This window comes from Penicillium samsonianum (assembly GCF_028829775.1).
Source record: "Penicillium samsonianum strain IBT 33392 chromosome Unknown utg000003l_segment0_segment0, whole genome shotgun sequence".
NCBI lineage: Eukaryota > Fungi > Ascomycota > Eurotiomycetes > Eurotiales > Aspergillaceae > Penicillium > Penicillium samsonianum.
This window is the reverse complement of record NW_026643261.1, coordinates 3069644-3097335: the sequence shown is the minus strand read 5'-3', so window position 1 is coordinate 3097335 and position 27692 is coordinate 3069644. Positions and strand designations below refer to the sequence as shown.

At 49.7% G+C, this 27692-nt stretch overlaps 11 protein-coding genes across 11 annotated transcripts; 5 read left to right on the top strand and 6 right to left on the bottom strand.

The window, feature by feature from the left end:
- Positions 1–173: 173 nt before the first annotated feature.
- On the bottom strand, positions 174–4676 carry N7471_004761 (uncharacterized protein; the record flags this gene model as incomplete). The annotated part of the gene is made up of 6 exons (XM_057277480.1): positions 174–1159; positions 1218–1439; positions 1493–1579; positions 1631–4130; positions 4189–4552; positions 4621–4676. 6 exons carry the CDS (start codon positions 4674–4676, stop codon positions 174–176), a joined length of 4215 nt encoding a protein of 1404 aa, XP_057137090.1.
- A 371-nt stretch (positions 4677–5047) lies between these two features.
- On the top strand, positions 5048–6936 carry N7471_004760 (KRI1 family protein; the record flags this gene model as incomplete). Its single annotated transcript, XM_057277479.1, has 2 exons — positions 5048–5225; positions 5291–6936. The coding sequence occupies 2 exons, from the start codon at positions 5048–5050 to the stop codon at positions 6934–6936; spliced, it is 1824 nt and encodes a 607-aa protein (XP_057137089.1).
- Positions 6937–8548: 1612 nt separating this feature from the next.
- On the top strand, positions 8549–10331 carry N7471_004759 (putative mitochondrial ADP,ATP carrier protein (Ant)). The gene is made up of 5 exons (XM_057277478.1): positions 8549–8686; positions 8866–8887; positions 8969–9045; positions 9259–9504; positions 9560–10331. The coding sequence occupies exons 1-5, from the start codon at positions 8636–8638 to the stop codon at positions 10106–10108; spliced, it is 945 nt and encodes a 314-aa protein (XP_057137088.1). The 5' UTR covers positions 8549–8635; the 3' UTR covers positions 10109–10331.
- Positions 10332–10731: 400 nt separating this feature from the next.
- On the top strand, positions 10732–11541 carry N7471_004758 (uncharacterized protein; the record flags this gene model as incomplete). Its single annotated transcript, XM_057277477.1, has 1 exon — positions 10732–11541. One exon carries the CDS (start codon positions 10732–10734, stop codon positions 11539–11541), a length of 810 nt encoding a protein of 269 aa, XP_057137087.1.
- A 1309-nt stretch (positions 11542–12850) lies between these two features.
- Positions 12851–13963, bottom strand: N7471_004757 (uncharacterized protein; the record flags this gene model as incomplete). Its single annotated transcript, XM_057277476.1, has 1 exon — positions 12851–13963. One exon carries the CDS (start codon positions 13961–13963, stop codon positions 12851–12853), a length of 1113 nt encoding a protein of 370 aa, XP_057137086.1.
- Positions 13964–15905: 1942 nt separating this feature from the next.
- N7471_004756 (gamma-glutamylcyclotransferase family protein) lies at positions 15906–16475 on the bottom strand (the record flags this gene model as incomplete). The annotated part of the gene is made up of 1 exon (XM_057277475.1): positions 15906–16475. One exon carries the CDS (start codon positions 16473–16475, stop codon positions 15906–15908), a length of 570 nt encoding a protein of 189 aa, XP_057137085.1.
- A 415-nt stretch (positions 16476–16890) lies between these two features.
- On the top strand, positions 16891–19026 carry N7471_004755 (putative carboxylesterase; the record flags this gene model as incomplete). Its single annotated transcript, XM_057277474.1, has 3 exons — positions 16891–17008; positions 17064–17433; positions 17484–19026. The coding sequence occupies 3 exons, from the start codon at positions 16891–16893 to the stop codon at positions 19024–19026; spliced, it is 2031 nt and encodes a 676-aa protein (XP_057137084.1).
- Positions 19027–19958: 932 nt separating this feature from the next.
- On the top strand, positions 19959–20586 carry N7471_004754 (uncharacterized protein; the record flags this gene model as incomplete). Its single annotated transcript, XM_057277473.1, has 3 exons — positions 19959–20139; positions 20275–20504; positions 20557–20586. The coding sequence occupies 3 exons, from the start codon at positions 19959–19961 to the stop codon at positions 20584–20586; spliced, it is 441 nt and encodes a 146-aa protein (XP_057137083.1).
- Positions 20587–21264: 678 nt separating this feature from the next.
- On the bottom strand, positions 21265–22202 carry N7471_004753 (40S ribosomal protein eS19; the record flags this gene model as incomplete). The annotated part of the gene is made up of 3 exons (XM_057277472.1): positions 21265–21559; positions 21629–21753; positions 22173–22202. The coding sequence occupies 3 exons, from the start codon at positions 22200–22202 to the stop codon at positions 21265–21267; spliced, it is 450 nt and encodes a 149-aa protein (XP_057137082.1).
- A 470-nt stretch (positions 22203–22672) lies between these two features.
- Positions 22673–24941, bottom strand: N7471_004752 (RNA 5'-triphosphatase domain-containing protein; the record flags this gene model as incomplete). The annotated part of the gene is made up of 2 exons (XM_057277471.1): positions 22673–24432; positions 24485–24941. The coding sequence occupies 2 exons, from the start codon at positions 24939–24941 to the stop codon at positions 22673–22675; spliced, it is 2217 nt and encodes a 738-aa protein (XP_057137081.1).
- A 697-nt stretch (positions 24942–25638) lies between these two features.
- ilv3B (putative mitochondrial dihydroxy acid dehydratase) lies at positions 25639–27571 on the bottom strand (the record flags this gene model as incomplete). The annotated part of the gene is made up of 3 exons (XM_057277470.1): positions 25639–27092; positions 27149–27362; positions 27413–27571. 3 exons carry the CDS (start codon positions 27569–27571, stop codon positions 25639–25641), a joined length of 1827 nt encoding a protein of 608 aa, XP_057137080.1.
- Positions 27572–27692: the final 121 nt, after the last annotated feature.

The window sequence follows — 27692 nt, the reverse complement described above, 5'->3', positions numbered from 1 at the left end:
CGACTTGCATGATATGCGCCGAAATTATACACAAGAAATTTAGAAATTTTGTTGACACATGATCAGCTAGCCACAGGGTATAGTGATAAGCAATAAGCAAGAAATGCTAGATGGCTGTACAGAAGGTTTGACAATATGCGCAGAGGCAGCTAGAAACTGCAGCAGGAAGAAAATCAAGGAATTAGGTCACCACGATCATTGAATATGACCTGTTCTTGCTCCATTCGACAACTCGAGCAGTACTCCTCATACCACTGCTTGACGTTGTCTGCATGCTCGGCGAAGACACGCTCAGCTTGGGCCTTTCGGCCCGTCTGCGAGTCATCGCCCTGAGTGTCCTCTCCGCCAAGGAGAACCTCGACCTGGCGACAGCGCCGGACCTCCTCGCGGAGCCAACGCTCCCATTCGGTCTGAACGACCTCTTTCTCGATACTGTTCACGACACGCAATGCAACGAGAAGGTTGTGTCGATACATGCCAAGACGCTCACGGGTTTGTTGGAAGCGTTTAATGGCGCTCTTGGTCAATGCATCCCGGGGTCCCGATGGACTGAGCGACAGAGGCATCTCGGAATACCGCGTGGTCTGCTCGTGGAAAGTGGCAAAGCAATCACTGGCATTGCCGGTACCGGGCCAGATTGTGGAGTTTGCAACCGCATCATCAATATCCCGCATGTAGATGGATTTGCTCATAACGAGGTTTGGCTGTACGCCCAGCCGTGCCATGAAGTTTCCTGCATGTCTCTCGTGCCACCAGTCCCAACTATCCCGCGAAGAATAGTATCCGTTCAAAATTGCACTTGTGGCCAACATGATCAGGATGATCTTGTGTGCGCTCACGGTCTTCCAAGACCAGCGAACTACGCCAAAAGCCCACATAATTAGGAATGAAACACTAGTTTCGAGGAATGACAAGAAGGTCTCGAGAAGAAGCTCGTGCATGGCACGCTGTGTTCGAGGCTTGCGGGGTTCCAACTTCAGGTTGGAACCAGCGCCACTGAATTGGGAGACGTGGTTTTGGCGTCCAACGTGGCCGAAGATCGTGATAGCTTTTTTGGTGCGGCTGTGTGCACCCAATCGACGTACTTGGTCACTAACTAGGTCGACAAGATCTAAGGAGTCTTGTTCTAGATCATCACTTGCTTTTTTGTCAATCACACCTGGGTATGTTAGATTATTGTATTCTACTCAAGTGGGAGGACGGAGGGGAGGACTCACTTTTGAGGCCGTAGGGAGACCACAGCCACTCGACTTTTGTATAAATAGCAAGCTTACTCTTCGACTTGGCCTGGAACGTAATGACAACCTTGCTAACCAACCGGAACGAACGTCGGAAGGGGAGATGCCATGGGGTCTTCTTATCTGTGATCACGTAGCACAGATGGTCGTTGAGAACGTCGATGATTTGATAATCCGAGATTGCATTTTCGTGTGTACGACCTATACAAAATCAGTCGTGGCTCGACCTCAAGATCATCAATAATCAAGCCTACCAAGGATATCTGTCGTGCCGATATTGTAGTGGAAGTCACGCTTCAGATGCCGTAATTCTGTACTAGCCCATGGGCCTTGTTTGATGTCTTTGAAATGTCAGCCATGTATAAGTGATTGGGAATCTAGAATCGACGAACCTCGAGCTTGCCTCTCATGTAAAAGAAGCTGCCACACGGCGCTTTTGTCGCCAAATAATATATGGAACAAAGCTTTAGGGCTTATGTCGAGAATCTTTTCGGTCACCAAAACAAGATCACCTTGTGGAACATACTCCACGGGTTGTGTTGGGAGTCTGAATTTAGCAATATCCCGACCACGGCCAGCCCTGCCTCCATCTAGCTCAAGATCCTTATCAATGTAAATAGGGAGTCGAATGTCCTTTGCATGACCCAGGTCTGTAGCCCTGCCCCCGTCATGTTTGATGTCTGCAAGTCCGGACGAGAGATCTTCCCAGCTATCTGCACTGGAAGTTCGGGTTGGAGACCCAGTGTCCATCTTGATCAGTGCTTTGATCAAAGATTCCAAAGTCAATTGCTCAACGGCAATGGAGCCTTGGATCAAGAAGTTGAGCCGTTTTTGAAGAAGTCGGAGAGGTTCAAGGAAAGTTTTAATCGTGACACGGCCAGGAGTATCACTACCGAGGGGTGGAATAGTATGAAGGAAAAGGAAGTCACAGTCTCGTCCAGGAGCTGCAGTTACCTCCTTAATGGACTCCAAAGACACACCGGTAGTCAAAACCAGTCCGAAATGATGACTGTAGAAGTAGATGTTCCTTGTTGTGACATAAGCTCGCCCGGGGAACTCTTGCTGGTCGTTAGGGCTCCAGGTGGCTCTGAACACCAAGACCAATGCTTCCACTCTCTTGACGTCTGGGAAAAGCAATCTGAACTGGGCATCCTGGATCTTCAATTGTTGAGGATAGTAGCTGGGATATTCATGCCCGATACCCAGAGCAACTTGCGTGAGCTTAACATCATCTCCATCAAGGCTTACTGTCTGTCTGTGGCGTGGGCCTGATTGCTGTCGGGGTGCCGCTAAAGCACCCGCTGCATCAGGCTGTGCGGCAATCGTGGGTGTTGAGGTATCGCTCAAGGTGGAAGACGGCCGGCCTTCTGTGGTGTCATCAGACACTCCATCAATCTGGTGTTGTTCTCGTTGAAGCTTGTTCATGAAACCCCAGTTAGAGCTACCCCACAGGTTCGCCATCATACCACTAGGCATGCCACCTGTGCTATCAGATACACCTAATCCAATACCTCTTTCGTTGCTCACAACCACTGCTGCCTTGCTCATGCTTGTGGGTGCCGGGGGATTGGCGAGCGTGGCAGGTGCAAGACTTGAACCAGGCTCATCCACGTTGCTTAAACTGCGACCTCGTTTGTCATCGACATTCACATTGAGTGGACCGGTGTTGCTGTAAGGGAGAATATTATGGCTGGCAGAGATAAGACTGGCTATTCCACCTGCAGGGCCGGGGATGGAAGGAGATATTGGAGCCGCATTGTTGGATTTGCGGTGAAGATCCAACTTTTGGATGAGTCTAGAGGTATGCTCTCTTGCATGTTCTCTTGCGGAACTCTCGCTGTCCAAGCCTGTGGGTCTTCTGCCGTTTCCAATATCGGTACTATTTCTCATGGTATGTCCATCACGGTCTGGGACAGGAAGCGTCATACTGCGATCTCCCGCTCCGGGCTCATCGTTCGTATGGGGGGTAAAAGAGTCAGCAGGATCTGCAGCGAACTCGGAAGCCGGAGGTTGAGAAATTGAAAATGCAGGGTCTTGAACTGTGACTTTTCCAGAAACCGAAAGATCTGTGCTTGCGGGGTTTTCCAACGCTTTCTGCTTGGCCGCCTCGAAGGCACCAATCCATTCCATGAGTTCCTTTTGGTTATCTGCCTGCAGCAGAATGGTGTTGTTCTTGGTCTTCACTTGGAAGCAGAACCGGCGTTCCTCCTGGAATGCAGGACGAATACTGCAAAGCAGTACACCGATCCGTTCACTCTCTTCAACGCCGCCAGTACGAGAGCCCTGTACAAGACACCCAAATATGCCGTGCTTGAGGAAGGCCCACCGCTTAACCCAAACAGTGCGAGTGGGCTTTCCTGACAATGTGTGCAAATACAGCCATCCTTGCTTCTCTGGTCGCATCTCTTTGCTAACATTAAGTGTCGAAATAGGACGAGAGCCAAGGTACGGAACGGTCGAGATATTATAGTCCTCCAGTTCACGAGACGGTCGAGCCGCAAACTCCGCGGCTTCCTCAATGTGCTTCCGGGTGGATAGCAGCTCTCGTTTGGATGATTTCTCGCTCCCTTCCATCTCATGAAGCCAACCCTTGATACGATCCATCTCACGGGACCATTTCGTGAAGGTCCCGCTGTTGTGGTTGTGAAATCCCCGGAATTCCCGCCATTGATCGCAGGAAACCTTGACCAGAAGTCGGTCAAGTGCATTTCGTAACTGAGGACCCTGTACTGAATAATCCATTGCCGCTTTCAGATAGGCCTTGTGGGCTTCGTGCAGCTGGAACGCTTCTTCTCTCAGGGCCGAGGCCTCCTTGGACTTCGACTGAGAGGCATATCGAGCTTGGAGGTAATCGTACGATTTCTGGGATTGCTCGAGGTTGCGACGAATTTCCTATGGCCGTATCAGATAATCCTGCACTAGAACAAGTTGGTTCGGGGGTCTCCAATACCTTAAAATGTCGCAGATCCTCTTGAATGAAATCTCGAATGGGTTCAGAGATCAACGACTCCAACTTTCTGGTTGTTGTGATGAGTCCACCCCAAAGATCTTTAGATCCCTCACCACATCTCCTCATAGCCAAAAGTGTATAATCATGGTCAACGACCGCTTCCGAGACAACGAGGGGATGTGTCGAGTAGGAAAGAAAGTTGCTCACTACACTCTCCAGAGCAGTCAGCTCACAGGAAAGCTTTGTTGCAGCTTTGGCATATCCGTCGAGCCATTTCTCTATAAAATCGACCTGATCGGAGAAATGGAGGGTGGTGGCACGAAAGGTGGGCGAGTCGAGTGCAGCTTCTTTGAGACCGACCGGGCTGAAAATAGACGTATACATTAGTATTCAAGAAAGATAATTCTAGTATCAGGCATATCAAATACTCACACAACGCTCAGAAGCTTCCCAACTTGGGGTAACGGGGTTTGTGCTTGAGTCGACATCTAGTGCATGTCTCCAACCATACACTTGACGCGAGCAAAGACCGAGATGCGAGAGGTGTGTATGGGCCTCCTCTCGTTCATGCCACTCAATGATCAATTCAACTTCAAGGCCTGGAGAGATCCCACGTGTATGATTTTCCGGCTTGTAACGGTCTCGACTTTGCCTGAGACCTCCTCCTGCTCATGTGAGCCTCCGGATGATCTAATTGGCTACGTCAGGGATGGGGTTCCTGCCTTGGTGCCTGATCTTCAAGGCACTAGTTATGTAAGAAGGTGGTTTCTCTAGGCAGGGCGGTATGAGATTTTTTTTATTTCTGCCATTTGGGGATTTCACTGAAGTCGGCCTTCAATCACATACCTGATCACACAAAATGGAGCCTCCTTCTAAGAAAATGCGAAAGCTCTTGGATCAAGATAGCGATAGCGACTCTGGGGACGATGCTGGTGGAGTTCTCCTCGGCAACCAGTCGTCTGATACCGGGTTCAAGATCAATGAAGACTACGCTCGTCGATTTGAACACAACAAGAAGAGAGAAGAAGTTGCGAGATGTACGTGCTTACACTCCAAATTTTTGCGCCCTAGTCGCATATGCTAACCTTGGCTTGATTCACAGTGGAAGCAAAGTATGGCAAGTCCTCCAGCCTTGGAAACCGCGCAGGCGAAGACTCTGAGGATTCCGACTCCGAAGAAGAAGATGACGATGCAGAGCTCGCTACACTAGCTCTGGATGCTGAAATCTCGGCGACGTTGAATGCTATTCGTTCCAAGGATCCTCGCGTTTATGACAAAGATGCCAGCTTTTACACCAAGTTCGACCCAGAGGAAGCCGATGCCGGAAAGGGCCCCAAGGAAAAGTCCATGACGCTGCGACAATACCATACGGAAAATCTTCTAAGTGGTGTCAACCCAGCTGAAGAGGAAAATGCCCCAAGGACCTATGCCCAAGAGCAAGCCGACTTGAAGAATGCTATTGTCAAGGAGATGCACGGAGCGGCAGACAAGTCCGACGAAGAGATGGAAGATGCCGACGAGTTCATGGTCCGCAAGCCCGGCCAGGAAATTTCGTTGCCCAAATCTGAAATCAAACTCGATATCGAGAATGCGGACAAAGACCCCGAGACTTTCCTGTCCAACTTCTTGTCAGCACGAGCCTGGATCCCCGCCGACAAGCCAGAGCTGCATCCATTTGACTCAGATGAGGATGACGATGTCGAAAGGGCGGAAGCTATCGAAGAAGCATACAACTTCCGCTTCGAAGACCCCAACAAGTTGAACGAGGTGATAGTCACCCACTCTCGTGATCTCACCAACAAGCAATCCGTCCGTCGCGAAGACAAGAGCTCCCGTAAGAAGATTCGCGACGCCGAGCGCGCACTTAAGGATGAGGAGAAGAAGCAGCGCGAAACTGAGAAGAATCGTCTTCGCAAACTGAAGACTGAGGAACTCCAGAAAAAGGTGGAGCAAATCAAGGAGGTTGCGGGACTCCGTGCCTCACACTTCACGGACGACGACTGGTCCCGCTTCCTGGACGCTTCCTGGGACGACTCAAACTGGGAAGCGGAGATGCAAAAACGATTTGGCGAGGAGTATTACGCCGGGGAGGAAGGCGAGGGCAGTGACAATGAGGGAGACAAGAAGAAGAAGCATCCTAAGAAGCCTACATGGGATGACGATATCGATATCAACGACTTGGTCCCAGACTACGAGGATGAAGAAGCGAAGCCCACACTCGAACTATCAGAAGCTGAAGACGAAGATGACGACGAAGCTTCCGGATCTAAGAAGAAGAGCAAGGCCGAAGAGAAGCGGATCCAGAAACGTGAGGCCCGCAAAGACCGTCTTCGCATTGACGATGCGGTTGAGCGTAACCTGGATCTCGACATCACCTTGCTTCCTGGAGCTACAAAGAAGAACGCCACACAGTTCCGCTACCGCGAAACCTCACCGCAGAGCTTTGGTTTGACGGCACGGGATATCCTCATGGCGGACGACACACAGCTCAACAAGTTCGCTGGTCTGAAGAAGCTGGCCACCTTCCGCGAAGAAGAGCAGAAGCGGCGCGATCAGAAGAAGCTGGGCAAGAAGGCCCGGCTTCGCGAGTGGCGCAAGGACACATTCGGTGATGAGAATGGGCCGGTGTTCAAGTTCGGTGGGGATGTCCAACCTAGTGAGCCCAAGGAGGCTGCTGATGAAGAAAAGGTTGATATTAGAGAAGGAGATGGCACACGTAAGAAGAGAAAGAGGTCGAAGAAGCATTAAACGTGTTGCATCTGTGAATCTGCCATTGTTTATAGCTTTTTTCGAATCAATTTATGAGACGAGCCATTATCTTTTCCCTTTTGACTTGAAAGGCCTGCTCGGGCACGTTAAGAACGATTCCTTGAAATAGTATATCTCAATTGTAAATCATCATCGTGTCGAAATAAGCAAAGTGCAACTAAAAAGCACGCAAATAGTACATATGTAGTGCTGGGTGGTGGTACTACCAACAATATATATTTGCAGCTTTTCGAGAGAGCTGGAATATAAAACATAAATTGCCACTCTAGTTTGTCGCCCAGAGGTAGAGATATTATAACCACCTACAGATCTTGGAAATTATGCCGAGAAAGATTTCCTTGCAATCTATTTGTTTTCAGGCCCATATGCATACCTGTAAGACTCTGTAGCTCCCAAAGCGGAAAGCTCCCATGCGATACGGGCCCACTCAGGCGCTAGCGGTTGCCGGGGTGAACCTCGGGGAAGTTTTGATTCTAAGCTATAGGAAGCTCCTAATATTGCTACTAATAATTATGACCTAGGCAGCTTGGAATGACTTGAACGTACGGAGTCCGAATAGACAATTTCCTAATTAACTTGAAGTAAAGTGGAGCCAATTTTATGTTATTTATTGGATACCTGGCATTAACATGTGAAGTACCTAGGTACATCGTCCATGCGGCGATCCATCAGCTTAAAGTTTGTACCCGCGACATAAAAATAGAGCAAGGAAAAAATGTCTCATATCTAGTCCAGGTATCCCTCAGATATCTGTTGTATTACCGCAAGACTTGAGAGTGATCACATTTGCTCAATTGGCTTATTTATACTCCAATGCCTTAGATCATCGTACTAGTAAGAATTGAAAAGAAGGAATAAGATTGTGAATGTAGGCGTTGAGGAGACCTGGGGAGAATCCACTCGCCCGAGGACAAACAAAGGCTACTTACTACACATATGTTGTACTAGGAACATCGGGTCTCTTTGAGATAAAGTTTGAATGCCCAGCTAATTAAGAGTGACACGTTCAAAATATTTAAAAATCCTTCAACCCCAGAACACAGGTCTACAACATAGAAGGGAATAGCGACGTCAGTGGCAAGTCCGAGATATAATTTCCATGTCCGGTTCGCCATCGGATACCGAGCCAGCAAAAAGGAGGTTGCCCCGGGAGTGGAGGCCCGGCATTGGACAGGGAAATATACACCGTACACCAACGGTAACATGCACCGGCGCTTGGGCCGTTGCTCGGGACTACAGGATGTCGTTGATCACAGTGAAAAGATAGGAGATTGAGTGATTCCCAAAGAAGACAAAAGTGAATTTATGGAGTGCTGTATTGTAAACAGAGACATTGTCCATTTAGTAGACCAAAAAAAGACCCCCATATGCCCCTAGCACCGTCCAGACCCCAATATCAAGACCAGCTGGCCAGATTGCAGAATTTTCAGTGGATCGGGAGATATCGGCAAGACGCAAACCAATACAGCATAATAACTGTAATATACAGTAATTTAACCCCCTGGGCTTCCTGATTGGGTCTTAGCGCCCGGCGGTCGAGTATTTTTTTTCTGGCCCCCCTTCCCGCCTTCTGTCTTCCTTTTTCTTCCTCATTATCCCTGGTGTCTCTTTCTTCTTGACACTCTTTCCATCTCCTCTCTTTTTTTTTGCATCCCGTTTCTTTTGCACAATCTTCAAAATGGGTTCCGGTGATGTTAACCAGGCCGACAAGTCCGTCTTCGGCATGCCCGTGAGTGTCTCCCTGTGAGCCTGTGAGAGCTGGCCTCGATGTCGCGTGAAGATTCAAAGCGATGAGATGCCCAGCATCAAATTATCATCGAACTTGATTTGAAGCGCGACATCAAGGATCGGTCATCGCTATCTCAATGTGAATTGAACCGAGCAACAATGCTAACAAACTTTTCACAGGGCTTCGTTGTCGATTTCCTGAGTACGTTTCACGTTTGATGCTTGCAATTATTACCAATTGCTATCAACAAAGTCTCGAATTTCAATACTAACTATGTATTAGTGGGTGGTGTCTCCGCCGCTGTCTCCAAGACCGCCGCTGCCCCCATTGAGCGTATCAAGCTCCTGATCCAGAACCAGGTTGGTTACCACCCCGTCCAGCACCGATTGGAATGGACCAGAGGCAGAAGATCATGCTTAATTGTGATTTGCAATTGAGTGTGAGATCCAACATTGGACACGAGCTGTGTTTCGCATTGATCACAGCTTGTGAAAAATTTTCTCCCTTGGCCCGTGACAGTCGGCAGCTGAATATTTCCACCAATTCAGCATCTAACCAGACTCGATCAATAGGATGAGATGCTCAAGCAGGGTCGTCTCGACCGCAAGTACAACGGCATTGCTGACTGCTTCCGCCGTACCGCCGCCGCTGAGGGTGTTGTCTCCTTGTGGCGCGGTAACACTGCCAACGTCATCCGTTACTTCCCCACCCAGGCCCTGAACTTCGCTTTCCGCGACACCTACAAGTCCATGTTCGCCTACAAGAAGGACCGTGATGGATACGGCAAGTGGATGATGGGTAACCTTGCCTCCGGTGGTGTACGTATCTCTGAAAATCTACTCGCGCTTGGATCACAGCTAACAACACTTCTAGGCTGCCGGTGCCACTTCCCTTCTGTTCGTCTACTCCCTGGACTACGCCCGTACCCGTCTGGCCAACGATGCCAAGTCCTCCAAGGGCTCCGGTGAGCGCCAGTTCAACGGTCTCGTTGATGTCTACCGCAAGACCCTTGCCTCCGACGGTATTGCCGGTCTCTACCGTGGCTTCGGTCCCTCCGTTCTCGGAATTGTCGTCTACCGTGGTCTCTACTTCGGAATGTACGATTCCATCAAGCCCGTTCTCCTCGTTGGTCCTCTTGAGGGCTCTTTCCTCGCCTCCTTCCTGCTCGGCTGGACCGTCACCACCGGTGCCGGTGTTGCCTCTTACCCTCTTGACACCGTTCGCCGCCGCATGATGATGACCTCTGGTGAGGCCGTCAAGTACTCCAGCTCCATGGATGCTGCCCGCCAGATCGTCGCCAAGGAGGGTGTTAAGTCTCTCTTCAAGGGTGCCGGTGCTAACATCCTCCGTGGTGTTGCCGGTGCCGGTGTCCTGTCCATCTACGACAAGGCCCAGCTCCTCCTCCTCGGCAAGAAGTTCTAAGCGATTCGCAGAAATGTGAGTCTCTTGCCACTGTAGTTATACTGGAATAGGGGATACACACCCCCAGTGTAACCACTGGGCGTGGAATTCGAGGATGTGGATGGTCAAAAGATAGATGCGTCAAGATATGGGTCTGAAGGATCTTGAAGCATAGAATGGTCTAATTCTTCCCTTTTTGTACCCAATGTACTTTACTGCCTGCAAACTCTTTCGTTTTTTTCAACTTTAATCCATTGTAAACGTAAACAATTCTAATATCAAGATACATCAATTCCATGAGCGAAGCCTGTTTGTTTTCTTTGGTTATTCTTTGAGATCTGAACATCTCAGGGCTGTATGCTGCTGATACATGCTTTTATCTTCACATGGCTGAAAGAACATCAAGCAAATGGTCAACAATTCTACGGATAGCCCCAATGCCTTAGAGCGTTATTTTGATTCAAATAAACTTCACTGAAGCCCAGGCACCAGTCAAAAAAAGAAAAAGAAAAGAAAACCGTCCCAAAGCGGCAAGGCTCCACAGCGGCAAGAGCCATGACGTCTAAGCTCCTTGGAGCTACAAGCCTCTTCACTCCCCTTGACACTCAAACCTCACACAACATATCAGTCTATCACCATACAAAATGTCTGCCCCATCAGGAATCCAAACCTACAACTCAGCGCCCGTGAACCCCAACAAGCAGGAAGAAGGCACGCACACAACAACCTCGCAGCCCGAACTCGCCACTGCAATCGAGTCACTAGCAAGCGCACCCTCACAACCTCCATCAGCACCCGCAACAACAACAGCAACAGCCACAGCTCCCTCCAACCCTCCAATCTACACAACCGCCGAGCCGGGCTCGGCACCAGCGCTCCAGCCAGGCGCCACAGCAGTGCAACCACCCCCAACAGCAACAACTGGCTCCGAGCACCCACCACCAACAACCTCCTTCCCCGAGACAGCAACATCCACAACCCAGGCCCCACCTGCACCTCAGCCCGGCGCCTTCCCAACACCGGCAACAGCAACATCATATACAGGAGCAGCAGGAGCAGCACCCCAATCCTCCTCTCCAATTCCTCCACCCCCAAAAGCCGGCGAGGCCATCTCCCAACCACCACCACAACCAGCCCAGCCAACCCAAAGCTATACGCAATCTTACTCCTACAACGCGCCCACCCTAGGTGCGCAGACTACATTGCCAAACTCGACCTCCTCACCTTATTCGTCTGTGTACCAGACGCACGCCGGATCGCATGCTCGTCCGCAGACGCAGAATCTGCCGCTGCACTACGGTGCCGGGTCTGGTGGTGGGGCGAGTAGTATCTTCCCCGAAGAGGAGGAGGAGGGCTTTATGGGTGCGGCGAAGGGGTGGATGAGGTGGTCTGGGAATAAGTTGGCGGAGGTTGAGAAGGGAGTTTGGAAGAAGATTAATGATGTTCATGATTAGGAGGATGGGTTTGGGGTCAGGTTTATTGGGAAGTCAGTAAGGTTGGAGCTTGTCGTATGGGTTTTCTGGGTGAGGGTTTGCATGCGGTGGGTTGAGCTTCTCTTGTGTATCAGGTATTTGGGTTATGGACTTGGAGTTTGTACTTTCCAAGGTTATTTGGAGTTTAGATTGAACAATATCTTCAAATACCAAATGCTTTAGTTTGACTTGCCTTTTCAAGATGAGTGGTGGGAGTATAAACTAGTTCTGACTACGTCAAGCTTCCTGGTAAGCTCTGATATTTGGACTCAATGTGAGAACATCCAGCCCACGTCTAGGATGGTGTGGATTCAGATGAGTATAGAGTCACATACTATGGACACTTAGGTTACAAGCGAAAAGAACAAAATGGCAACTGAATCGCGCAGAATTTGCGACTTGTTGAGTTTCTAAACTAGCTAAGTGACTATGTACTTCCATCCCATCCCCGGCTGAAAAGCGTTAAGTATTCAGCCTCGAAAACCGAAGCCGAAATCTCCAGGGTAATGCAAGGATGACGAAGGCGCAATGTACAACGGACTATGCGTAGAGCACATAAGGAGAAACACAGACAAACACAGACAAAGAGAGAGAAAGAGAGAGGAAGAGAGGAAGACAACTTCTCAGTTGGATCAGTGAAGATGACTGAGATTCCATACAAGTCGGAAGGGCCAGTGCAATCAATAAAGACGACCAGAACCTCACTCCAGATGGCCGAGATCTTCCAAGGATGATTGGGGAGTTGGAATCGAAAGCCCATAAAAAAAAGAGACAAAGTAGAGTATTAGAAAGGCCCGAAGTATGAAGAAAGAAACATAAGGAGTCTTGTAGCAGTGGTAGCTGACTCGACTTAATGCAAAGATAAACGCCAGAATGAGTAGGTGACAGACAATAGTACTGTGAGCCAACCCATGTAAAAAAAAAATAAAGAGAGCGGAGAAGAGAAGGGGTATTTGGAGTTGTCATAGTGGTAGCAGTGACGGGACTGCTACCCTGAATCGTCATGACAAGTTGTTTCGTAGCAGGCATAAGAGAAAATTGAAGACTTGAACGCCATCTTGGAAACCCAATACCACAAAGGTCCAACCCAACGCCCATCAAACAAGGTAGTTGCACTGCAAGCTAGCCAAATTTCCTGGCTTTGGATTTTTTTTTGAATTGCCGAAAAGCCATGGCACGCCAAGAGCGGTCCAGACCAGCTTCGACGGCCTTGAATGTGAAGGGGAAAAAAATAGCGTATCCCGTAAAGAGTGAAAAGAAATAAAACGCCGATCATGATGAGGGTGGGGCTTTACATGGAGCCCAGGCACAGGAGCGCCTCCACAGCGGCGCGTTCCTGGATGTCAAAGGTGCGGGGTGGCAACTTAGCCGCAGTTGGACAGGTAGCGGGGAAAATCCCAGAAGGTTGAGGCTTTGCACGCGCAGCGACATGGCCGTTGATGAAACTCCCGTTATTGTTCATCGAACGGGCGCGCAAAGCGTCGGCGCCAATTTGTGCCCAATCTTCCTCATCGGTGTCATCGCCTTCAACCCACTCATTTTCTTCCGTCTCGTCGGGAGCCTCCGAGGAAGAACAGTACTCGCCGTCGTCACCATCGAGTGACATTTTGTCGGCCTCGTGCTCCAGCATGCCGAGGTCCCCGTGTATGCCGTAGTCGTCGGTGTACGAGAATGCCGTGGATTCGGCAAAGCTCATGCGGTATGGGTGACGGTTGCCACCCTGCCAACCCGACTGGCCCTGAATCTGTAGGCCACGCTGCTGGAAGGAACCTGCAACACTTGAGGGAGGCGACGACGAAGCATTCAAATCACGATCGTGGGCAGGTTCACCACGACGTCGCGCGTCCCAGCGGCCCCAACCAATCTTTTCGAACACCACGTCGCCTTGAACACCACCCGCCTCTCCTCCGTTTCCTCGACCTTCCAACGCCGCGACAACCAGTCTGCGTGCCTTGGCTGGGGGAATATGCGAAAAGCCAGGGACCGAAGTTGTCAGATGACCCATAACGTGGCGGATAGCTAAGGGCCCCTGCTGCAGTAAGATCTCAGGGAGATGATACTTGGAGAGCATGGCAGGGGTGATTGCGCCGGTACTGTCGAGGTCATCGACAGGCAGGGATACGTGATGACCGTTGGCGTGTTCCGCATCCTCGAGATCGATATCGGAGTCCAACTGGGGGACAGTCGACAGCGGCGAGCCTGGGGACAGTGTCGCTCGGTGCTTGAAGGTCTGAGGAGGGAGGGTCGGGGAAATAGAGTTGGGTGGCGTGGGCAGCATCGCAGGTTGTCCGGGTCGCGTGGACACACGGCCGCCACTCAGGCCAGAGCGACGCTGAGGAATATCAACCGAGGCAGTCTTGCCAGCAAGAGCCATTGCAATGCTGGAGTTTGTTTGGAAAGCCATGGTGGGTAGAATATGGATTTGTGAAAGGAGAAGAACCTAAAGCGCGCAACCCGGGGTATATGAGTCAGAAGACCTTCTAATACGCGACAAAGGAAGTACCACGGAAAGATCGGGTGGCAACAGAATAATTTCAGAGTGAAAGAGTCTCAGAGTCGAAACAAAGGAACTCACCTTTCACACACAGTGACAAAGAGACACTGTAGCCGTGTAGCGAAGTTGGGGCCAACTTTGTTTAGGGCTTGGGGATCCACGTAGGGGATGCGACGCGGCAAGGAGAGATAGATAGTCGCGATAAGAGCAGATTCCAAGGTCGAAGAGGTCGAAGAGGTCGAAGAGATGGTCAGAGGTCCAGTCCAGTATGGTTAAGAAGGTAGAGGGAAAAGATAAGTTGATGTGACGCCCTGGAAGTGACTTGCACCTTTGTACTTAGCAGGAAGGCCCAAGTATGGAATCAGGAAGGCGCGTGGGTGGATTGATTGGCGCCTCGTGGGACACCGGGTGCTTCCGGCTTTTCTCTATTACTATACAATTATAACTATTTACTATTAAACTACGACATTATTACCCTCTATTACCCTCTATTTTCTTTATTTTCTAACATGTTAACATGAATATACATTCTACACCCTCTCCTAAATGTTCTACTACATGTCATCTTCATGTTCATTCATGTTCACACTAAATATCCCTGAGTCGATCCAAGGAAATCCTGTTCCCTGTACCCCCACTGCAATGATATCTGAGTAGTAATAGAGAAATAAAAACCCCTCATGCCAGGTTGTTATCGGCCAGTCATGGTGATCCTAAGTGCTCGTGCGTCTTTAATGAACGCTTGCAGCGCTCCAGGGCGTAACCCTATTTTTTCGTATCATCGGCTGATAACCGTCGTTCAGGGCACGTGGATCATTTAAAGAAGTTCCAATATTTGTGTCGGTGGACACTCTTAATATTGTAGATGTCATTCTTATTCTAATTTCTGTAACGTTCTGATCTAGAAATTGCCCCTCCATGGTGTAACTTGGCATGAAGTACAAGATAGAGTACTTTGTTACTATGTAGGGTATGTGTGTACTAGGTACATCCACTTTCCCCTCGGGTCCCACTACAATCTGGGCTCTGGCCCCTTGACGTCACTTGTACCGGTGACATTCCTTGGAATTGCGCAGTTTCTTATATTATTCTCATAGTATAGTCTACTACGTTGTATATATATCCCAAGGAGTATACATAATTATAAATCCTATAATACAACATTGAATTCGCCCTTACAATCCCGACTATGCTGTCCACATTCACCTTATCTTCTTGGAATGTAATCCTGCATAGTTGACACCTGTCTCAGAAGCCCAAGCACCCGTTGCCCCGTACAAATACATACTATGTAGGAATGCATAGCCCTAGTGCGAGGTCCATGTACGACATACAAGCCACTTGTACACTTGTATTCCGTGCACTTGTCTGTGGGTTTATTAGGGTCTGTGTGTTGGAAATTGTGGGCTTGCTTAATTCGGTCATTAATTCCCTTTCCCCCTCCTATTGTGCGGGAAGTAGATGCGGGTGACGAGCTAGCCCTGCATGTCCCCTTCTATACCATTCTACCATTCCATACAATTTAAACCCCTCAATGGTTCTGCAGCCGAGGACTTTACTTGCCCTCCTGTTGATCTCCGAGTTGTCTGTGCCTTGATCGGTTCCTGGTGCCGCTTACCCTGTTTTACCCCGCGGCGTTCGAAATCAGCTTGATTCTGCAGATACTACATTTTGGTCATGCATTCCTTGAAATTGTTGCTTATAGATAAGTCAGACAATATTTAGTCAACGATCTGACTCAGACCAGGAGGGATAGGTCTTAGTTGCCGATGGCCATTTTGACTCTGCGCTGTACATTCTATAACTTCCCGTCTCGGATTCCGAAGTATGAGCGCACCCCACGTCTCCCCCTTCAATTCTTTTTTCCCAATGCCCTCCTCTCCAACCAAAGCTTTAAATCAAAAGATCCCTCACTCAGATCGCGCATATTTCCCATGAAGAGAAACGCGTACCCCTCTGCCTGAATTGGAGATTCGCCATCCGTATACCGAATTGAGCAAGGAACAGTTGTATAGCTAGGGCCCTCATAAGCCGCTAGTTTCTCTGCGTCCTCAATTGTCGGTACCTCGTACACAGCCCCAGTGACAGTATCCCCGGGATCACCAGAGAGCAAGGCTGGGTAGTGTCCCCAAAGCTTACACTTATAGCCCTCGATGTATGCGGGTCGCAGGTGGGAGGCCTGTTTTAGGTCTAACAGATCTACGAGTAGACTTTGATCTTGGAGTGAGCCGTAGAAAAAGTATGGGCCTGTTGGAGCAGGGCCTTGGTTTTGAGGTCGGGGAACTTGGGATGGAAAGAAGTGGCTGGGAGATGTGCTTCGCATCTTTAGGACTGCGGGTGATATTTTTGAGCGAGGATTCTCTGGGGGAGGTGGGGGTGGAGGAGGTGGTAGACTGTCCCTTGATCGCGTTGAGTCGGCCATGACTGGGGTAGTATGGAGCATCAAAAATCTTGAGCGCTGTATCTGTGAGATGTTGTTACATGCAACGAGCTCGTGTCTTAACCCTTTGTGGGGAAAATCCCTGCCTATGCGGGGGATTGCAGATGATTGTACTGCTATGTACACACATTGTTTTGCTATGATTTTAGGCAAAACAAGCTTTATTTCCTATTAAACTACGATTTTGAAGAAGATGAGGTTAAACTCTTATGATCGGATAAATGGGGCATCTTCACCTACTCTATTACGGCCATTTTCCCGACGCGGGGTTCCAAGTGCCTAAATAATACGATATTAGACAATTAGCCAAAATAAATAAAATTGATAAATAGGAGCATAGAGTGTTTTCTGGTAGTTTAGAAGGGGACTTTCTCGAGTCATCAGATATTTGACCACAATGGTCTACTATGGGTTTATATTTCTCTGTTTGGTAATCACTGCAAACGCCCGGGCAGCAGTGAGTCCCAAGTCTTTGAACTCTGATATTTCTATTCTCATCCACAATGACCTGCTAGGTATGCATATCCCCTGAGATTGGGATCTGGAATTGAAGACTGACGGTTGAAACAGAAAGCGAAAGTCCTTTGTCAGGCTCAGGAATCCTGGTGCTCGATGCGAGACCATGGCAAGAAGCCACTGAAAGCTGTCAAAAGATCGGAGAGACGCTTTGGGGCACTGATGCCAGTTACAAAAATATTCGAAGTGACTTGAACTACCTTGTATTTCAAGGCAAATACACTCGCAACCAACGTTTTTGGACTGCCTCAGACCATCGCAAACCGTCGACCATCGACACAAATGGTCGGGCCAACAAAGCCTCTGCGAACGAAAAACTACCCGTGCTTTGTACACAAAATGCTCCCTTATCCAACAGTACATTCCAGGATACAAGTGCTCAGTGGCAGGTGACTGTCCACTCCAACGATGAATATCTCACTGGGTAAGAACTAGTATTCCCAGAACCTTGCAACCTACTCTAACAAAACATAGATTCCGAGATCGATTCAGTTTCCGCTTTCTGGGGATTCGCTATGCTAAGCAGCCACGACGATGGGAATATTCCCAAGTATATAAAGGGACTGGCAAAAAGGCTGCTGCTCTAGACTATGGATCTGACTGCATACAAGGAACTACAGGTTCAGAGGACTGCTTGTTCCTCAATGTTTGGACTCCCTATCTTCCCAAGAGCAAAAAATCCCAAAAGAACCATCTCAAACCTGTGATGCTTTGGATTCACGGTGGAGCGTTTACAGGCGGCACTGGCAGTGACCCAACGTTCGACGGCGGCAATCTAGCCTCGAGAGGTGATGTTGTGGTCGTCACAATGAATTACCGTCTGGGAACATTGGGATTCCTCGCACTAGATGATGGCAAAACCAACGGGAACTACGGATTAGCAGACCAGACCACGGCGCTGGAGTGGGTTCGTCGGAACATTCAGGACTTCGGCGGCGATCCGGACAGGGTAACCATCTTCGGCCAGTCGGCCGGTGCAGCTTCAGTACGGGCACTACTTGCTTCCCCTCCAGCACGAGGTAATTTTGCTGGTGCAATTATGCAGAGCAATCTTGGTGGCTTGGCTTATGGCACAACCTACTCGAAGTACTATACCATCGCGCAGGAGATGGACGTTGTGGGGAATGCCATTCTCAACGAGACGAACTGCACAGATGCTGCTTCACCAGTCGAGTGTTTGAGACAACTCCCCGCATCGATGATTGCAAATCTCGCTGACTCGGCGCGGTATATGGTTGTCGATGGCGTCTACCTCCGAAGCTCGGAACTGGATTTAACAAACCCAGCATCGACTGTCAATGTGCCTTTGATGATCGGTACGATGAGAGACGATGGCGCTGCTATGATCGGCTATCCTGCAGTGGGAGAAACTCTGAAGTCCTTCCTCAACGAATCCGGCCTGCCTGACTCAGTTGCACCAAGCCAACTCTTCCCTGTACCATCAACCGCCAACGCTACACTCGATATCTTCAATACCTCCTCCCGCATAGCCACGGATGGAATTTTCCGCTGCATCGACGAAGCAACTGCGCATACAGGTTCAAGGACACATTTATTCCCCGATATCTTCTACTACGAGTTCAACCGTTCATACCAAATGCCCGGCTGGTCACCCAATGCCCCCGTGTGCAATGCTCCCATTACATATGAGTTCCCAAATGGCGATCCCAGCCAGGAGTACTTTAAATGCCACTCTGGTGAGCTGTTCTACGTGTTTGGAAGTTTCCGTCGTCAGGATTTGCCGTTCCGGGATGAGTTCGATCTACCTTTTGCGCAGTATGTGCTGGATTCTTGGGCGAGTTTTGCGAGGATGGCTAGACCTACTCCTGACTTGGCCTTTTTGAAGGCAAGAGGATATGACAATACAACCCGGCAGATTGAGGCAACTGGGCCGTGGGAGCCGTTTGGCAAAGAAAGACAGCTTCGGCTGCTTCAGTGGCCATCCGGGATGAGGGAATTGGATGAATTGGAACAATGCCGTGCGTTGAAATTATCTTTGGATTACTTCGACTCCTAGATTAGACAAAATGCATTGGTGTTTTCAAATTGGCTATGATCGACTTTGGTCATACTAGATTTCGTAGACAATACTTGCCCGGGGAGGATTGGCGATGGTGGGAAGCACAGAATGATGCGGAGGGCGCTATCGGACAAGTAATGGGACGGGGATTGGAAGAGGCATATGAGGGAGTCTACATCTATGAAAGAACACCATATTGTAAAGCTCTTCAACATGATTACATGAGGGAAGACTGTTCCCAGGAGAGACCTATGCCACGCAATGAATGATCCGCCAGGGGAATGGACGGACGCCATGGGTTGAGAAGACCTGTATGCTTTCTCTCTCTCTCTAGCATTATTCTCTCTCTTCCCTCTCTCTCTTCTTAGCTAGGAACAATCAGTGGTTCTTTTCCAACTTCCATCAAACATAGCTCTTGTATTGTGATATTATTCAAGGAGAGAACCAATATATTAGACATAATTGTCGACCGATAAAAATTACACTGAAGGGACATTTATTTTTTACAACATAAGGAATATATCGAATCCATCAATATGATAACGACTTTCATTGAAGTTACTGAGACAATATAGTATACAAATCTCTAAATGGGTGACTATCGGGGCTAATATTTGTGGGTATGTCCACTTCCGATGCTATTCCGAAGTAAACGTACGACTTCGAGTACTAGGCCATGTACTTTTTCGGATCCAACAGGACTTCACGTGGATCAGTATCTAACCTTGGTATAAGTCTAATATCACACCCATTGGTCCATACAAAAAGCCAGAAAGGAAAACTTCGCCATATATAGTCCTCGATAAGATCGGATGTGCCCCTTCCGATGTTTCCCCTCATGATGAAATAGACATATCCCGCAAGGACTTGGGATCTTCTCTCTACTCTTTCCCACTTGCAAATATTTCTCCTTGACTCACAAAACCAGAATGTCTTACCAAATCGCCTACGACAAAACCCGCGCACCACCGCGCGGCGCCGCGTTCGTCGCATTCATGGAAGACTTCTACCGCGTTAGCGACACCGAGTCCTTGCACGAGAAATACGTCCAGAGCTTCACCGAAGATGCGACACTCATCATGGGACCTAAGGAGGCCAAGGGTGCAAGCGGTATGGTGCTACCCGATTCCCACCCTTAAACATTGGTGAAGCTATATAGCCGATCCAGATCCCGATCTCCATTTCGATCCAGAATATACATCTGCATTGGGTTGTACTCCAGCTAAAAAGACCAATCCATAACAGCAATTCTCCCCCTCCGCCATGGTCTCTGGACACACGTTGCTTCACGTCGACACACGCCGACGCAGATCTACTTTGGCGGCGACGATGAGATCATGTTGTACGGTGGCGTGAACTATAGACTCAAGGCTGAACCCGATAATGAGGTTTATGTGCCTTGGGCTGGACGGGTTGTGTTCGCGCCCCAGAAGGGAGATGAGGATATCAAGATGCAGTTTTATCAAGTTTACTTGGTGAGTACATCGTTGCGCTGCTAGCTGTGTGGTGCTGATTGATTCTTTCTAGGATACCGCGGCTCAGTCGGGAAAGAAATGAAGTAGATTAAAATGCGAGCTAACTTAGATTTGTCTTGTACATATATAAGAACGAGAGTTGCATAAATTCAATAGCAATTATTGGATATAAATTGGGCTTTTGGGAGAACGTCGATCTATATATCATGTGTGTAAGACTGAAGATCTGCCGGCTAAATAATACCAGACGTCTACATCTACATCTACAACAGAGAGAGAGAGGACGGAACAGTTTTGAAGTGTTTAGACATGCTCTTTATTTCCAGGAGACCACGAGAGAAAAAAGGGACAAAGACGCCGTAGGGTTGATCGGGGTCAAAGAGGTGAGGGAGATCATAAAAAAACATGTCAGGGAAAAAAGATCCCCTCCCCTCGACAAGAGAGAGAGGGGAAGCATTGTGTAGAACGTCTCGTCCGCTCTCTTCTCTCGTTCAAGTCTCCGGATAATGATGCCTCATCCTCATGCACTCTGCACCGCCCATATCTCTCTCCGCTAGTAGCCCCGTCTGGTCGTCAGAAAAAAAAATATGGAGTGGAATCAAGAAAAAAGAAACAAACGTAAAGTCGCGCACGGGACCGCAAGCTCCGAATTTTTATTTTTGTGCCGTCATTTCCAATATCTTGCCGCCGTAGCGAAGACAAAACCACAAAAACAAACGACTTATCCCCGAACTATTAAAAGCCCATCGTTGCGATACGTTTATTCCTCATCAGACTCCTCCTCCTCATCGACGGTAGTCTTGGCGATACGGTCCAAATCACGCTGGCCGCTCTGGGTGATGCGGCGGCCACCCTTGTCCTCATCGGTCTCGAGGACACCGATCTTCTCAAGAGCCTGGAGGGCCTTGCGGTCGACGGAGCCGGAGGCATCGACGTGGTGGGCGGGGCGGGCACCACGGTTCTTGGTGGAGCCGTGGACCTTGCGAAGACGGCCGACACCGACGGTCTTGCGCATGTAGATGTGACGGGCACAGGCGGCGGCGCGGACGTAGAACCTTTAGAAAAAGCAAGCATGTCAATTGTTTGTTCGAATGTTGATAGTTTGATATTTGATGCGGTCGTACCAGTCAGCATCCTGGGGAGGAAGCTCGTTGGAAGCAGAGGTCTTGACAGTGTCAACCCATCCGGGGATGGGGAGCTTTCCCTGACGCTTCAGGAAAGCAGAGTAGGCAGAGATGAACTTCTGCGCCTGTATGGGGGAGAAAGTTATATGTTAGTTGTGGCTCATCAAGATATGCGTGGATCGGTCAAAAGTCTGTGGATTTGCAGATGCGTCGGATTCGTTTCTGGAAGCATTTCATCATTCATCGTGTGGAGCATTTCGCTAGCATGCAGTCGTTGTGTCGAGTATTCTATAGAGGATACCGACAGATAGACGAATCTATCAAAAATTCGCCCCTCAAAACATGCATGCACATCTTCAATAATCGACATATTTCCCATAGGCAATAAAACCATTCACCCATTGCGTGCTTAATCCGAAGCATTTCCATCTTGGCGATATGATCCGACCGATGTTGTGGTATCCGTGCATCCAGAAACGAACCGTCCACATCACGCAAACCAGAGCTGGTGACCGATCACCTAAAAATCGAGCAGGACACTTACGTCCACATCGCGAACGGTAACACCACCCATTTTGGCGACTTGTCGAGGGGTCGAAGGGTAGGGATTAGAGAGAGAGAGGCGTTGGGCGTCGAGGTGGGCAGGGTCGAAGTCGAAGAGTCGCTCAAAATTTCAAGACACACACAACTCTGGGCGGGTTGGGTCTGTGTGCCGTTCGCTTGTCCATTTTGGGTTAGCCGTACCCTAAGCTGGGTCATGTGATGTGGCCAAAGTTGTGCCTGATTAATAAGGCTCTACATAACACAACACCGCTTGGGGCCTGATATTCCAGGCATAAATTATTTGACATGACTACAATTGATGAAAGATTATTTGAAGATTTGAAGAGCTCATTTCTCATGTTCTAATCATACACCAATTAAAATCTATTCCATGGCAGTTGTCATTATTCGTAACTTTGAAACAATTAAAAAATGTACTCCGTTTCCTGATGCCTTGATCCATAGTCTTCGCCCCAGTTTCAATGCCTGAATCATATCCAATTACAGTGTAGGCGCTCTCTTCAGTCCAACGCAATATCTCACAAATAGAGTGTCAATGAAATGACCATGTCGGATACCAGGAGGTCGGCACCGGTTGAACTCGTCAATGGCATCTTGCACACCGAAACCAAGATGCTCGATCAAATAGCAAACGATCATAAACCCAGTACGGTTGTAGCCATAGTGACAGTGAACTCCAACCACTGGACGTGGCAGAAGCTTCTCTCCCTCCGTACGCTGCTCCATCTTCTCGTCAATATCCTTTTGAATGCTACTGACCAGAGCGATAAAGTCGCGTGTCTCGTCTGGAGTCGGAGGAATCTTGGATATAGTCGGGTGCTTGTAGTAGCGAACCCCACCCTTCTCCAGCTCGGCCGGATTATAGACCGGACTTTCATGACTGATGTCTATGACAGCGTGGATGCGACCACGGTACTTTGCCGAGAAAGTCGCAGGGTTGTGTTCCTCGTCAACCTCGCGCAACATCTTGAGCGCGGCAAATGTGTTGGCAATTCGGTCTGAGACTGGGGCAACCTTCTTCCATTTGGCGAGGTTCTTAACATCCCACTTTCCAGATGTGTTCATGTGCTGTAATTGCCAACCCAGACCGAGACGCTTGTCGACATTTGACGAGAGGAAATCCTGGATAATCCCTGCAAGAGTGCGATAGGTCGCCCGGTCGTAGAGTAGTGCATGAGATGCGGGCGCTGGCAAAATTGCCGATTTGACCACTCGCTTCCGCTGGCCAACCTCTAAATGCTTCTCGGAGACCTGTACACCAAACACCTTTTTATTGACGAGATCGCCGACTGGAGGTGATAACTGGTCGTGGACTCGCGAAGCATCTGGGATGATGCTGCTATCGTTGGTGACGACCGTGGTATGGGCTGAAGCATCGCCGAAGAATTTCAAAAGCTTCTGCACCTCCATCGGTTTGGTCACAGCATCCGTCTCTCCCGCGACCAACAGAACTGGCATGCGAATTCCCGCCCAGACCTTTTTACCAGGGAGCCCGCCAATCGGGTGGCCGCAATTATCGTAGGTGGGAAGTGTGCCCCACGCCATGCGTCGCCAAACCGGCGTCCGACTTTGCTTGTTGAAGCGCACCTGGAGATTTCGTGTTTCCACGTCGGCAGCGACGCCGACCATCCGCAAGACACTAGCACTTTGTTCGCCTCCGCGTCTGTCCCAGCGACGCCAAAGATCGAAAATTAGATCAGGAACATAGAGTGCTCGACGAAACTTGGTAGTGTCTTCCGCAGATGGAGGCTCGGCTCGAGGGCACACAGCAATAAGGCCGAGGATGTGCTCTTTCACCTTTGCACCAATGGGCGACGTCGATGAAGCCAAGAGAGCGGATAAGGAACATCCGAGACTGTGTCCTACTAGAATGACTTCCTGGCCAGACTCCCGGTCCCGGTGCTGATCAATGGCTTCAGCCAATAGTTCGGACAGAGCCTCCACAGTGTATGCATTCCAATCTGTAGGCGCAAATTTGGATAGTCCACACCCGGGCAAATCAATACCAAAACATGAAGCGACATTAGACAAACTGGTTAGGAGGTGGTGGAATTGTGCAAGGGACCCACCTAGCCCATGGACAACCACGACCAGTGGGACAGGAGTTGGTTCGGTCGGGAGTCGAGCTAGGTGTGGATGTGGGCTGTAAAAGGTGCGAATGGTGGGATAGGTTGCGAACGAGGTAGTGTAGGAGTTGTATGTGGTGAATTTCCTGAGAATGCCTGGGTCCGTTTCGTATGCTGCCCGAGTGTTAATGAAGGCCTTTAAGTGGAAGATGAGCAATTCACCTACCATCAGAGCTTTGCTGCTGGGTGTCTGACGGCCAGTCTTCCTTCTTGTAGTTGGGATTGGTTCCATGTCGCAACGATGCGTTGCTATCGTAGTCTTCATCTTCATAATCCTCCTCCTCCGAGGAGCTCAGAGTCTTCGAAGATTTGATCGACCTCTTGCGAGAGGCGGGACGTTGCGCACGAGAGGCCTTTGACCCTGAGCGCCTGCGCCTCACCAGCGACGACAACACCCCACATCCAGTCATGGCGACCACACAGGTAGTTAAGAACACAACCTGACCCCAATTCACATTGCCATTGCGGTAGAGGCCGCGGAAAGAGCTGGCGACGGAGGAGAAAGAAGCGTTTTGGGCGGCCGCGCGCACCGAGTGAAAGAATCGCAGGACAGGCGCGACACTTGAGGGTTTGGATTGAGACGTTAACGAGTCGTAGAGGGCGGAGATAGCGTCGGGCCCCATGATTAAGTACCGGAGGGGCGTTCTGGGCGCTTTCAGAGCCCCCCGATAGTGATTTCGCCAAAAACCACGCGATGGCGCTCCCGATTCTCTTTGGATATAGAGCAAATAGCCTGGAGACCAATGAGCAAAGCTAGATCGACAACGTTCAAATGTGTTGTGAGGATAAGAAAAAGTACGGAGAGTCCAGCTTCGGCCACTCACAGCCTCGGAAGGAGCGGCGTGGGGGTGAGTCATCGTTATCTATTGGCCCACCCCACCTGGGCGTTCTTGTAGTCACAAATTTTGGAAGGAACTTGCTTGATTATGGCATTTACTATGGGCGGAGAAGTACTTTTGGGAAATTTTGACATACTTAATACACTATTACGCATATCTTCCAAGGTTTAGCATAATTTAGCCTTCTTCTTTTTACGTAATCCCTTGCTTCTCCTAACTATTGCCTCCTACGATGTACTATGTACACTATGGTTTCCAAGATGTCGGTATGGGACTCCATTTCATAAGTACCTCCGGGGCCAGCATGGGTGGTTTCTTACTTACTACTGGCCAATTTCAAGCGGGGCCATTGAGATCATATCGAAATCGAATGTTTATCCCTTTTCTAGAACATGGTAGATCATAACATCCATGGATCATTTCAACTGCCTCGAAATACGCTATATACATTTACACTCAGGTGGCATATCATAATGATTCATTAAAACAGATCCGTCATGGCTCCCTGTGATGCATCACTGACCAATCGTGCGTACTTGGCCAACACACCGCGAGTAATTTGCGGTGAAGGAGGGGTCCACTGACGCCGTCTCTCCTGAAGCTCCTCATCCGAGACATCCATTGAAAGCGAGTTGGTCTCAGCGTCGATGGTGACGACATCCCCATCGCGGACGAGCGCAATCGGGCCACCCACGGCGGCTTCGGGCACAATGTGGCCGACAATGAAACCGTGGCTGGCACCCGAATACCGTCCATCAGTAATAAGCGCCACGTTGGTCAACTTGGCTCCCATCAGCGCGGCACTGGCCTTTAGCTGTTCCGGCATTCCGGGCCCGCCCTTGGGGCCCTCGTAACGGACAATGATGACGAGGTTCTCACCGCGCGGGATACGGCCTTCGTTCAGGGCGTCGTTGAGTCGGTGTTCCTTATCGAAGACACGTGCCTTGCCAACGAACCGGAGCCCTTCCTTGCCGGTAATCTTGGCGACGGAACCGCCTGGTGCAAGGTTTCCACGTAAGATCTGCAGGTGCCCGCTCGCCTTGATTGGGTTATCCAGTGAGCGAATCAGATCCTGGCCCTCAGTCAGGGAGGGGAATGAGGCGACATTCTCAGCCAATGTCTTGCCCGTTACAGTAGGGATATCTCCATCGAGCAGACCCGCTGCGATCAGCAACTTCTGGACAGACGGGACACCTCCGATTTCATAAAGATCGGCCATATAGTATTTGCCACTGGGTGAGAGGTTGGCAATGAAGGGGATCTTGTTGCTGACCCGTTGGATGTCATCCAGCGTCAGGTCAACACCAGCCGTCCGAGCCATGGCCAGGAAGTGGAGAACACCGTTAGTGCTACCGCCCAGCGCCATAGTCATGACGAGAGCATTTTCAAAAGACCGCTTGGTCAATAAATCCCGTGGCTTTATGTTCTTCTCCAGGCAAACCTTGATAGCATCCGCAGCACGAACACACTCGCGCATCTTGGATGGTGATTCAGCAGGCGTGGACGATGAGCCGGGTAGTGACAGACCCATTGACTCAATGGCAGTGGCCATGGTATTCGCAGTGAACATACCACCGCAGGCGCCGGCGCCAGGGCAAGCATGCCGTTCCAAGTCATCCATGATCTCATCTTGAGACTTGGTTTGATCGCCACCATCGTCGGGCTGGCGCAGGGTACCGTAGGCATAGGCACCCGCAGCCTCAAAGCATGTTGAGACATTGATAGGTTTCCGCAGGTGCTCGGAGTAGCCGATTCCAATAGTTCCGCCGTAGATCATAATTGAGGGACGGTTGTGGCGAGCCATGCCCATTACGACACCGGGCATATTCTTGTCGCAGCCCGGGATAGCAATACAGGCATCGTGGTATTGGGCACAGGTTACGGTCTCGACACTATCGGCAATGACCTCTCGGGTCTGGAGAGAGAACCTCATTCCTAGTAAGGGTTAGCGACCTCGTTTCCTAGCGGTGAGAGATGAAGGTTAAACCAACCTTCACTGCCCATGGTAATTGCATCCGAAACACCAATCGTGTTGTACTGCCACCCAAGCATTCCCTGTTCCAAGACAGACTTCTTGACGGTCTTGGCCAAGTCCATCAAATGCATGTTGCATGGGTTTCCTTCCCACCATACTGAGGCGATACCGACATGTGGGCTCTTGGCCATCGCTTCCTTATCTGGGACACCCGCGGCATAAAGCATAGCCTACAGCGGTCAGTAATGAAGCTCACTATGAATTCTTAGTATCAACCTACCCGTGCGCCGGGGAAATCATGGCCTTTGGTGATAGTGTGGGAGTGACGATTGAGTGCGGGGGAGCCATCCGGGTGCTTTGCATCTGAGGGCAAAGAAGGGAAGTTGATGTATTTGGCCTCACTGAGAGTGCTAGGCACGGTTGGCTTTGAGGAATCCATGATGATATGTGAGAACAAAAACAAACAAAAAAGAGATTGTAGAGGCAATTGACTTGAATTATAGCCCGCACAACCTCGGGAGCTCGATTTCGCACCGATGTCCGACCCCAGGACCCCACGT

Bases quoted from the DNA above. Each gene is read 5' to 3' on its own strand.
- N7471_004759 (XM_057277478.1), top strand. From the start codon at position 8,636: ATGGGTTCCGGTGATGTTAACCAGGCCGACAAGTCCGTCTTCGGCATG. The intron at 8,687-8,865 runs GTGAGTGTCTCC...AACTTTTCACAG, and splicing joins AGTCCGTCTTCGGCATGCCC to GGCTTCGTTGTCGATTTCCT. The intron at 8,888-8,968 runs GTACGTTTCACG...ACTATGTATTAG, and splicing joins CTTCGTTGTCGATTTCCTGA to TGGGTGGTGTCTCCGCCGCT.